Source organism: Dermacentor andersoni, chromosome 10 (assembly GCF_023375885.2).
Source record: "Dermacentor andersoni chromosome 10, qqDerAnde1_hic_scaffold, whole genome shotgun sequence".
Classification (NCBI taxonomy): Eukaryota; Metazoa; Arthropoda; class Arachnida; order Ixodida; family Ixodidae; genus Dermacentor; species Dermacentor andersoni.
This window is the reverse complement of record NC_092823.1, coordinates 37831085-37843199: the sequence shown is the minus strand read 5'-3', so window position 1 is coordinate 37843199 and position 12115 is coordinate 37831085. Positions and strand designations below refer to the sequence as shown.

The 12115-nt window shown below is 46.8% G+C and overlaps 1 protein-coding gene across 1 annotated transcript in view; it reads left to right on the top strand.

Moving 5' to 3' along the window:
• LOC126519167 (multidrug resistance-associated protein 1-like) overlaps positions 1 to 12115 on the top strand; it is a 255175-nt gene that overhangs the window by 232095 nt on the left and 10965 nt on the right. The window contains exons 26-29 of the mRNA XM_050168782.3: positions 139 to 285; positions 932 to 1090; positions 2690 to 2856; positions 4089 to 4283. Coding sequence (XP_050024739.1) covers positions 139 to 285; positions 932 to 1090; positions 2690 to 2856; positions 4089 to 4283 — 668 coding nt within the window. The remainder of the gene's footprint in view (positions 1 to 138; positions 286 to 931; positions 1091 to 2689; positions 2857 to 4088; positions 4284 to 12115) is intronic.

Sequence of the window (12115 nt, the reverse complement as noted above, 5' to 3'; positions counted from 1 at the left end):
CGCGGAACCTGCGCTTTATCACACAAAGGAAGCGTCTTTTGTCCCACGCTGTTTCGTATCATACGTGCGGAGTTTGTGTAGCTGAGACCACTGTTGTGACGTTTGCGTAACTATCCACTGCTCATCCTCGATTGGCAGGCTCCGTGGGAGCGGCCTGACATGAAGCCGGACGACACGTGGCCGATTGCGGGACGTGTGGTGTTCGACAACTACTCGACCCGCTACAGGGATGACCTCGAGCTCGTCCTCAAAGGCATCAGTTGCGACGTAAACCCAGGGGAGAAGGTAAGTGCAGCTGCGGTATTTCACTCATTTCTTTCTCGAAATATCACGTCGCACCACCTCTGGACAGCTGAGCGCGAGGTAGCGGCACCCTTCGCAGTGTGCAATGCTGCTGTTGATGCGGGTAAACCGTCCTATGATGATTTGGAATGCGTTTTGACTGGTACAGTTCCTTTTCGTATTCAGTGTGCCCCTGGTTACATGTTCTTCCGGTTTGCATGCGTGCCTATGCAACACACTCCTTCCTTGAATGTCACGCTATCGGATCCACCGAAGCAAGCATAAAAAACCATTAATTACCGTGCGTGCGTTAAGTGACAAAAATACGAAGAATATCCAACCTTCATGCAATGTTCACACCGCAGTGGGCAACTCGCATCTTCCATATAAGCGCGTGCGTACTGTGCACGCCGCTTGGCGCTTGCTAACGGTGACTCGCTAACATGCGGCCATATATGCGGCTTTATGCAGTTGACCTTGTGCTGATCATGTTGGGTCTAACTTATGCCCGCTTGATCTCTAAGCGTCCACAACAAAATGCTAATTGACCATGCTTCAGGGAGCTGCAGAGAAAGTAATACTTTGAGCTGGGACAGGCAGAGTGTACTCGCTGTACTATATGAGCGCGCTCTCGCTGGGCGCACTACAGATCGGCATCGTTGGACGAACTGGTGCCGGGAAGTCTTCGCTTACGCTATCGCTGTTCCGGCTCATCGAGGCAGCCGGAGGCGCCATCTGCATTGACGGCGTGGACATATCCTACCTTGGCCTCTACGACCTTCGCTCCAAGCTGACTATTATTCCCCAGGCAAGTTTGTGTAAAACGCCTACGCACTAGCAAGATTGTTAAATTGCCCAGCAGATATTCTTGTCAATACGATCATTTCGCTTTTCAGATAAAACCCATTCGTAGTTACAGTACTTAGCCTCCCTGTACATTTTTCCCCTTTAGTCTCCCGCTTTGTTATGGCTTAATAACTGCACACCAATGGTATGGTCGGCTACATAAGGGCAGGCTATCACAATACACAGTTGAGAAATACGCACATAGGCTGTCTACAAAAAGTAGTTGTAAACACGAGAAACAGAATAAACTAGAAAAAGCAACCCATATATAACCGTGTTATGTGAGAGCTCATGTACACTGCACAATAATAGCGTTGGTCAACGGCTCTTTAAAAAAAACGCCACATTAGTATGTAATTTAGTATAATTAATTAGTTGAGGTGTTTGTAGCTAATTAAGTTTATGAGTGTATTACCCAAAGACTGGCAAACCTTCTTCACGCAAGGTGTTCCAGGGTATAAGTGTGAAAATGGCTTTATATCAGACGAGATGGTTGAGCGACGTCTTCGGAGCTTGCGCTGCATGATGCACTCAGTCTGTTTATTTGCATAAATGTTGTGGTTGTTCGCTTTTCCGCGCCAATTTATTTCTTCCTGTCAAGTTGAACATATTTGCCCATGTGCCTTCGCTTCTATATTTTTGTCGTACAGGGTTTCTCTCCTTCAGTGGAAGTTTTCGTAATAAGTGTTAATACCATTATTTATTCTCGCGAACTGTCATCGATAAGCACACTTACCACGTGCTGTTTCCGCTGTAGTGTTTTCTAAACGAGCTATGTGCCCGATTCAACGAACGACAGATCTGTTTCCTGCTCTTCCACATTGTCAGTATCGTCATGTTATCGGGACGATGAAGAAGAATAAGACGCTGCCGAAGGCGTAAACTTAAAGTCCCCTCTTTCTTGCACCCAGAATAAAGAAAACACTCGGATAGCGGTGAGCACGATCGTCGCCCGAAGCACGTCGTACGCGTCCAGGGTAAGCGCCGCTGCTCGCGCACGCACCAGAGTGTGCACCATGCACTGTTCGCCTCGTGCACGCGATGTGTGATTAGGCACGAGAATCGGCGACAGCAAGTTCCGACACATGTTGGCGCGTTTTGCGCCGAGCGCCTTGTAACAGTGAAAAACGATCAGCGGAAAAAATATAACGGTCGCGTGTTATTATATAAAGTACGCCTACCAATAAGCGCTCTAAATGCCTTGCTGAATTGTTCTATGCGCACTCTTACGTGAAAATCGTTTTATGGATGCTGATAAGCGGATACATGCGAGGCAATGTAATTTTATACGTTGGCTTCCACATCGTGCACTTTTCCTCTGCCGTTAGATCAGCAATAATCAGGGTTATTTTTGTACAGGTAAGGCTTCTTGTCATAAAGCTATTAGTGAGCAGAAGGTACAACAAGAATGTGACTTCCAGTTGCACAGTGTTTCACCAAGCATTGGCGTTCCGACGCACTTATGGGCACTCCAGCGTTGTTCAAAAGCCGCAAGGATTTGAATGCCAGCATCGCTGCACACGTTTACTGCTCCCAACAAGCGATTTCGTTCTACTCTCAGGACCCGGTGCTGTTCAGCGGAACTCTTCGCTCCAACCTGGATCCTTTCGACAAATTGACCGACGACGAACTGTGGCGTGCACTCGAGCACTCGCACCTCAAGGAATATGTGGCTGGCCTGGAGAAAGGTCTCGAGCACAACATCACAGAAGGCGGTGAAAATATCAGGTGCGAAAACTGACTGCTTCGCTAGTGGGCGCTGTTAGGCGGAAGCGGGAAAAACGAGGGAAAGTAATTTCGGCAAAACGAAGCTACCAGACTAGCTTAAAGTATGTATGCCGTAGTTTTCACAACAACGCGTGGTAGATAAGCACTACATGAAGAAAAAAAAGTCACAAAAGACGATAGGTTCACACCACAATGACTGGACTATCAACTTTAGCTTTATTAGAAACGGCGTAGTCCCAGCAAGGCCAGCAGAGCATGCGCAACAACTGCATCACTAATATAATGAAAAGGCAGGACTATCACATCTATCGTGAACGACCTAAAAAAGCAAATTTTTTTTCAGGTAAGCGCGCCGATGTTGTACACTGACGTAATACTCTTCCAGGATTTCTCGCTCTTCTTTACCCTTGCCCCTACCAGGAATCGATCTTAGTTGACTTGAATGAAAATATAAATACCTTGCAAGAAAACTAAAACTTCAATCCTGATAAAGGTTTGCTGGGAGAGTCTACAATTGCGTGCTAAGAGGGAATTGATCTTGCGCAATTGTGAAAGGTCGGAGAAATGATTTTCGTGTCTGGGTAATTGCGAATAACACCCACGTGCGCGTAAGCGAAATTGATATGAAGGCTGGGCTGCAAAGAAATAGCGAAAGACTGATGTAGCTTGTCCGGTAAATTGGAAGTACCTATACATATCGGATAATAGAATGCTACAAAAGTTATGTGGTGATACATTGCAACTGCACCACACAGGCCGGCACACTAAAACATTAGCGTTAGAAAATTAAGCCTTATTAGGATGAAACATATCACAACCGCGGGGATATTGCGTGTGGCTTATGGTGACAATGTACGGTATCTGGGCAATTGGCTCGTGCGAGAATATCCTGCAGTGCTCGACAAAATCCTTTATGACGGGGTAACACTGATAAAGATACTGCAGCCAACAGGAAGGAAATTAGGATCTGGGAATCAGCGCTGGCATATTTCTATCCCACCAAGGGCAAACGCGAGCTAATAATCGATATCGTTGCGTGCAGTTGTGTGCATTCAATGGCGGTGCAGGAGGCGTTACGAGAGCTTCGCGTGTCGCGATAATCTTTGCACTCTCCGGAGAACAGCGTAGCTCCCAAATTTGGTGAGGTGACGTTAGTCTGCGGGTGTTAGGCCCTCAAGGATCTTCGTTATTTCTAAATAAGAGAGCTAGTCTGACGTTTCCTTGTATTGCAGCGTCGGTCAGCGCCAGCTGGTGTGCCTTGCGCGAGCTCTGCTTCGCAAGTCTCGCATCCTCATCCTAGACGAGGCCACGGCTGCTGTGGACATGGAGACGGACGATCTCATCCAGGCCACCATACGCCGGGAGTTTTCCGACTGCACCATCATTACTATCGCGCACAGGCTGAACACTGTCCTCGACTACGACAGGTAAGTGGGACGAGCCGAGTCGTCACAAGCCCCGTAAATTGAACAGCTCCGGTGTCCACTGTTGTGCGCCTTCTTGTGTCCGAACATATCTATCAGATTCCAAGTCGAGAGTGTGGACTGCGATCTGCAAAACAGCCCTGGTTTTTATAGCTATACCATTTGTGAGCAAGGGAGCGCGGCCGATCGTGTTTGTTCGTTCGGTTAAGGCATCGATAGACGTTACCTAAATATGCGTATCTAATCGGGTTTACTTGGGATCAAGCAACTTACCATTTGGTATCAAGTCGAGGGGAAATTACGTCGCGACCACTTTGCACAAGTGAACAGAAACATTGCATTATTGAGAAATGCCCGCAGCGAGCAAAACTAACGGTGTGGCCAGCGAAGAGCGTGCGTAGGATGTACGAACGCATTGTTCTCGGCTACGACGAAATATTACATGGGATAACTGCTTCCAGCGTTTTGTTTTATTGCCATCTATATGGGCATTTGAGGCGACTTTTCACAGTTCGCGTCGCCGCGATGTTCTGTATGCGGTGCGGAAACATCGCGCCATGTGTGCCGCACGCTGTTGAGTAAAGGAGCACACTGCCACGGCGGTTCCGCGGCCTGAGTGTGCTTAGTGCGTGCGTCATTGCACGCGTCGAGTCGCAGCGCACTAAAAGTGCGGCCTAGTGCGCGCATCATCGGGCACACGACAGCGCAGCCAATGAGGAGGAGGTGGCGCCACGTCATGTGTATAAAATGAGTGAATAAAATAAAAATCATGTCCGATTGAACGTCGCTGAACGGTCCTTTGGTTATGGGCTCCTCGCATGCAAGCGAGTGCATTGAGATGCTTACGTGACGAGTTTTATTTGACCTTACCTAGGCGCAATTAGAATGCAGGAGAGAGCTTGTGCGGACAAGGAAAGCGCGGAAAAAAACATTTCACCAAAAGCCACTAACGCTTTCGCGTTCCCACACATAAGTAGCCTTAAGTGTTTCTGCAATTTATTTTATATATGGATATAATATGGATAGAATTGAACATGCTCTCAGGAACGGAGGAAGCCTAAAAGCAGTGAAGAAGAAACTAGGAATTGGCAAGAATCAGATGTGTGCGTTAAGAGACAAAGCCGGCAATATCATTACTAATATGGATGAAATAGTTCAAGTGCCTGAGGAGTACTATATACATTTATACAGTACCAGTAGCACCCATGACGATAATGGAAGAGAGAATAGTCTAGAGGAATTTCACATCCCACAAGTAATGCCGGAAGAAGTAAAGGAAGCCTTCGGAGCTATGCAAAAGGCAGCTGGAGAGGATCAGGTAACAGCAGATTTGAAGGATGGTGGGCAGATTGTTCTAGAAAAACTGGCCACCCTGTAATCGCAATGCCTCATGACCTCGAGCGTACTGGAATCTTGGAAGAACGCTAACATAATCCTAATCCATAAGAAAGGGGACGCCAAAAATTTGAAAAATTATAGACCGATCAGCTTACTGTCCGTTGCCTACAAAGCATTTACTAAGGTAATCGCAAATAGAATCAGGAACACCTTAGACGTCTGTCAACCAAAGGACCAGGTAGGATTCCGTAAAGGTTACTCAACAATAGACCATATTCACACTATCAATCAGGTGATAGAAACATGTGCGGACTATAACCAACCCTTATATATAGCTTTCATTGATTACGAGAAAGTGTTTGATTCATACGAAACCCCAGCAGTCATGGCGGCATTACGGAATCAGGGTGTAGACGAGCCGTATGTAAAAATACTGAAAGCTATCTATAGCGGCTCCACAGCCACCGTAGTCCTCCATAAAGAAAGCAACAAAATCCCAATAAAGAAGGGCAGGGAGATACGATCTCTCCAATGCTATTCACAACGTGTTTACAGGAGGTATTCAAAGACCTGGATGAGGAACCTGGATTGGGGATAAGACTCAACGGAGAATACCTTAGTAACTTGCGATTCGCTGATGATATTGCCTTGCTTATTAACTCAGGGGACCAATTGTAATGCATGCTCACTCACCTGGACAGGCAAAGCAGAAGGGTGGGTCTAAAGATTAATCTGCAGAAAACTAAAGTAATGTTTAACAGTCTCGAAAGAACAGCAATTTACGATAGGTAGCGAGGCACTGGAAGTAATAAGGGAATACATCTACTTAAGACAGGTAGTGACCGCGGATCCGGATCATGAGACGGAAATAATCAGAAGAATGCGCTGGGGTGCGTTTGGCAGGCATTCTCAGATCATGAACAGCAGCTTGCCATTATACCTCAAGAGAAAAGTGTATAATAGCTGTCTTACCAGTACTCACCTACGGGGCAGAAACCTGGAGCCTTACGAAAAGGGTTCTACTTAAATTGAGGACGAAGCAACGAGCTAAGGAAAGAAGAATGATGGGTGTAACGTTAAGGGATAAGAAAAGAGCAGATTGGGTGAGGGAACAAACGCGAGTTAATGACATCTTAGTTCAAATCAAGAAAAAGAAATGGGCATGGGCAGGGCATGTAATGAGGAGGGAAAATAACCGATTGTCATTAAGAAGAAGCTTTAGCTCGGGCCGAACTCCGACGCGGCCTATTCAAATACATGTAAAACGCAAACGTTTTCCCGAGATAACCCTTGGACCGATTTTAATGAAATTTGTTGCATTTGAGAGAAAAGGGTAAGTTCTAGTGGCTGTTGGAAGCGGAATTTCGATTTGTAACCTTATTTTTTTTACAAGAATTTTTAAAAATTCGGAAATTTGAAAAAAAATAGAAGCACGAAGTTTACAAATTCATAGCTCCGTAGCAAGAGCAGATATCGCGGTTCTGAGAACGCCATCCATTAGATCATTGAAAGCGGACAAATTCGAGACGTCATCTTATATGTTAAGTGAATTTGTTACGTTGTTTACGAGGGTTCTGCAAAAGCTATATTCCATATTAGTAAATTCTTTTACATTCATGTGTAAAATATCAATTTTTTCCGCTTTAGATGTACTATTAGATGCAATTCACGGAATTGTGTTATCAATTTTTGTCGCTCAGTTACCCAGTTGTAAACTTGATGGTGTCGTTTATCGAAAATTTTAGATTTTGGCAATCTTTTAATAAAAATTTGCGACATAAATCGAAAATTCGAAACCTACAGTCACTATAATTGAAGTTTTTCATTTAAATGCAACAAACCTTGTCAAATTTGGTGCGGTGATTGCCGGGAAAAACGAATTTTCCTTTTACATGTATTTATATATGACCACTGGAGCTAAAGCTTCGTCTTAAGGCTTACGGACTGGATCCCAAAGGAAGCGTAGCAGGGGGCGGCAGAAAGTTAGGTGGGCGGATGAGATTAAGAAATTTGCAGAGATATGGCAACAATTAGTACATGACCGGGGTAGTTGGCGAAGTATGGGAGAGGCCTTTGCCCTGCAGTGGGCACAACCAGGCTGATGATGATGTCAAGAGGTACTTTTCCTATGATCATGTCCGTGTGCTGACAGAAAACTATCACCATCAGAATGGGCTCGTTGGCGTCCTTCGGCGCTACCGCGCGAACGCGCTCGTGCTACCGTGTTTGTCGTTGTCATTAATTAAGAAACACGAAGACGTAACCATTTTACAGCTTACAGCAAAACTGTTAAGGGATAGTTGCTCCAGGATCATGTTGGTGTGTACACACAACTGCCCATACGTGGGCCGATCCCGAAAATAGTGCAATACCGGGCCGACCCGCTGCGGAGGGGAAGCAGACGTTAAGCCCTCCCCATACGTGCGCCGATCCCGAAGATCGTCCAATTCCGGACCGACCCGCGGCGGAGGTGCAGTTCGTCATTAAGAGGAAGCTTTAGCACGGGTGCTCCTATCTGAATACATGTAAAAGGAGAATTCGTTTTTCTCGGCAACCACTGCACCAAGTTTGACGATATTTGTTGCATTTAAAAGAAAAACTTAAAATTTATTGACTGTTTTTGATTTAGGTCGTCAATCGTTTATTAAATATTGACAAAAATCAAATTTTCTGAGAACGAAACCTTCAAGTTTACAACTCAGTAACTCAGCAACGAAATATAATAATACAATTCTGTGAATTTCATATAATAGTGTATCTAAAGCTGACAGAATTGACATGTTACACATGAATCTCGAAAAGTTTTGTAATATGCAAATACAGCTTTTGCAGAACCCCTGTAAACAACGTAACAAATTCAGGTAAGATGTAAAATGACATATCGAATTTGTCCGCTTTCAATGGTCTAATGGATGCCGTTTACAGCACCGCGATATCTGTTCATGATGCAGAGCTATGAATTTGTAAACTTCATGCTTCTATTTTTTTCAAACTTCAGAATTTTTGAAGATCCTTGTAACAAAATTCAGGCTCTAAGTCAACATTCCGCTTCCAGCAGTCACTAGAACTTAACTTTCCCTCTCAAATGCAACAAATGTCATTAAAATCGGTCCAGGGGTTATCTCAGAAAAACGTTTTTGCGTTTTACATGTATTTGTATAGGCCGCGTCGGAGTTCGGCCCGAGCTAAAGCTTCCTCTTGAGGGGCCCATATACAGATTCGCTGGTCATCCTTCACACAGTGGAAGGGCACTGAGTTCTTTTTTAAAGAATCGATGGCTCGTTAACACAATAAACGCAACAAAAAGGTAACGATTTTGGTGGCATCACCTTCATCCCAATCCGAGAGGGATGTTCGCAAAATCAGTAGATCCATCAGTCCATCCAACTCCACTGCACGGAATCTCAGCACAGCTCACGCTGTGAAATTCGACACGATATATCCTTGACCAGTACCCGTACGGCGTATTTTTTTTATACCAATCCGTGCACGTGTGCAGCTCCGAGAGCAGCTGGTTTGTTGAGCGGCGGCGCAGGCTAACGTATACAAGCTTCGCTTGAATAATCCGCCTCCATTCCGCCGTGTGAAAGTGGATGTACAGCGAAGCTGTATACATAATGTAGCGATCGTGTTCTTGGTCGCTGTGCATGTTCCCGGCGTCTCTTCTTTTCATGTGTAGCAAAAAACGGAAGACACTTTGTCGAGACTAAAGTGTGAGATGGCGGAAGCCTGACACCATTGCCAATGGCGATTTGTTGCGTCTGAAACACCACGGAGGCATACAACTCGTACTGTTATGTGAATGTTTGTTTGTTTATTAAATGCCTGCCACGTTGTTCTGGATGAAGTGTCTTTTAAATTAGTTTGTGGTCGCCTCGAACTGTTGCAGCGCCGTTTGTGGATCAGGAGGAGACGCGTGTTCCGTGGCGGTGTTGGGGTATAGTTGGCCATCCTCATCATCCACTTCGCTCGATTTACTTTTACTTGCTCGGCTTGCCCGGCAAGATGGCGGTCACGGCACTTCCGAGATTCATTTGCCTTTGTACCGGGAGATGCAGCGAGTCAGTTCAAACGCGTCGCCTCTCTTGCGTTGGCCCGTCGCGTCCCTGGACACTGCGGTGTCGGACGCGCCTCGCCACCCTGATGCATGTGACGTACACGCTCAGCCTCTCTTGAGCGCCGCTTGCGTTCAGCGGCTGCCGCACGTTGCGTGTTGGGAGGCACTGGTTTGGCGAGGCATCCTTCCCACACGATACCGCAAATTGCCGCCACGACCGCCACCACACCCAAGCAGACGGTCGCCACACGCGCCTCGCGACAGTGACGTCAGGCCCACACAGCGCCCAATCGGGAGGCCACCTCAAGCGCCTGACAACAGTGACGTCAGGGCGCACCGTCGAACACACGGCCGCCACGCGTGCCGATGAGTCGTCCCGCGCGGCCCCGAACCACTCCGACACCCGCACCTGACAGTGACGTCACGACGCAAAGCAGACCAATCAGGAGGCTGGAAAGCTGTGACAGTTTCTGCTAGCGGCAGATAACCTTGACAAGGAGCCATTAAAGGCTTCTAGCTCAATATGCGCTTTCTCGGTGGCCGACCAGGCATCGAACCGTCCAGATTATTGTAGCGTCCGCGAACGCACCTCTGTTTTTTACCCGTTGTGCTTCGACGTCGCGGTGCATGCTCGCGGATTGCATACGTTTGCGCGTAACTGGACTTCACGAAGTGAAACAGCTGTGCAAATTTTACAGCGAAGCTGTGTATGGCTATAGGGTTCCATGCATTTTTGTTCTCCATGAACAAAAACTATCATCCTGAATAGCTCATAGCCCCGTCATAGAGGCTACAAGTACTCAGTGAAGTAAAGCGAACAGTGCTCAATTTTTTTCTAATCAAGCATACAACATCAGAACAGCTTGTCGAAAAACTGTCATCATCAATCACGCATACCCCCGTAAGCAAGCAAAAAATGCGATGACTCAAAGTCCGGTAAGGTTCATGGCTACTCACTTTGCGTGAATTAGCTGCGATGACACTACCCATGTTACCGTTGTCGGTGATTTCAATGTGGATGTATCTACTGAAAAGGGAGCGGTTTACGTGTTCCGTGTTGCAGATATATTCTTTGCGATGCCACACTAATCCCGCCTAACCGACCACCCACCAACGTACGTTCACCGATTTGACACTATCATAGAATGTGATTGCAGTTGCGAGTGAAATAATGACCACTGATCAAGACAATGACTGAGTGTGCGTACCCTTAGTGACGATGACAATCCATAAAGACAATAAATTATTTCGTGCCTTCGTTCAAAATTGTGCGTCACCGCCGTGTCGTCTGCTAAACAGCTTCGCTGGTCAACCACTTTCAGAGTGGAATGGCTCATGATTTTTTGAACAAAGTTTGCCGTAATGTCGATTCGGATGTTGTGGAACGCATGCAACGAGCAGATCACACGTTCGTCACGCGCACACCATAGAGCGCGCACGCCGGTCTGCCAAACTAGAACATCCATGCACATTCTAGTAGGCCCTCCGCGTGTCGCAAGTGCGTTATTGAGCTAATTCGATTTCTTAAAGTAAAACGGGTCACACATTTTGTAAAGTACTAATTAAACAGAAGCTGCAGACATGATAGAATCGGATTTTAATTCGAATACACGAGAAAAATTCACAGTTCCGCCTGAAAGGCGAAGCCCCGATTGCGATAGCAAATTAGTAGACAGCTGTACGAAGTAAGGATAGTAGTTTTACCGGCCGTGTACACTTGTAAACATTCGCTTACTACCGAAATTAACAATTACAGAATGTATAAGCGTGAATCAACGAGGACGTAGAAGGAACACAAAGACAGCGCTGTCTGTGTGTGTGTCGCGCTTACACACTCTATTACTGATTCAAACCAACTAGCCCGTCAACGTGTTTTAACTAAATTAACCAGCACGATGTCACGCGCGCACAGGTAAACATGGAAACATCTCGCTCAATGACAGGGGAAACTCTTCTGGAAATGGTGGAGTTAGGAATCGCGGCACCAGCCGCGAGCCAAGTGACCTCCATGCATCTGTCGCTTCAAGGTGAGCGAAACGTCCAAAGCACAGCGCACACGAAGCTACCGGCACTACACGCACTCTGCAAGCATCGCAGATCATCTTGAAGTTGAGGCCCGCGCGGGCGCGCACTTTCGCCACGTCGCATATCGCTTTCAAGACATACGAGCGCGTCCCTATGGCGTCCCTATGGCGTCCCTATGGCGTCCCTATGGCGTCCCTATGGCGTCCCTATGGCGTCCCTATGGCGTCCCTATGGCGTTCCTATGGCGTTCCTATGGCGTTCCTACGGCGTCCCTAGGCGTCCGCGATTCGCGTTGCCAACGCCGTAGTAGACGGCGCAATGTCTCCACTCTGTATGGAGCGACGGGAGAGGACATCGAGGCACCCTGGCAGCTGCTGAAGATCGGCCCTCCTCCCTCGCCTGCCCCCCTTGCCTC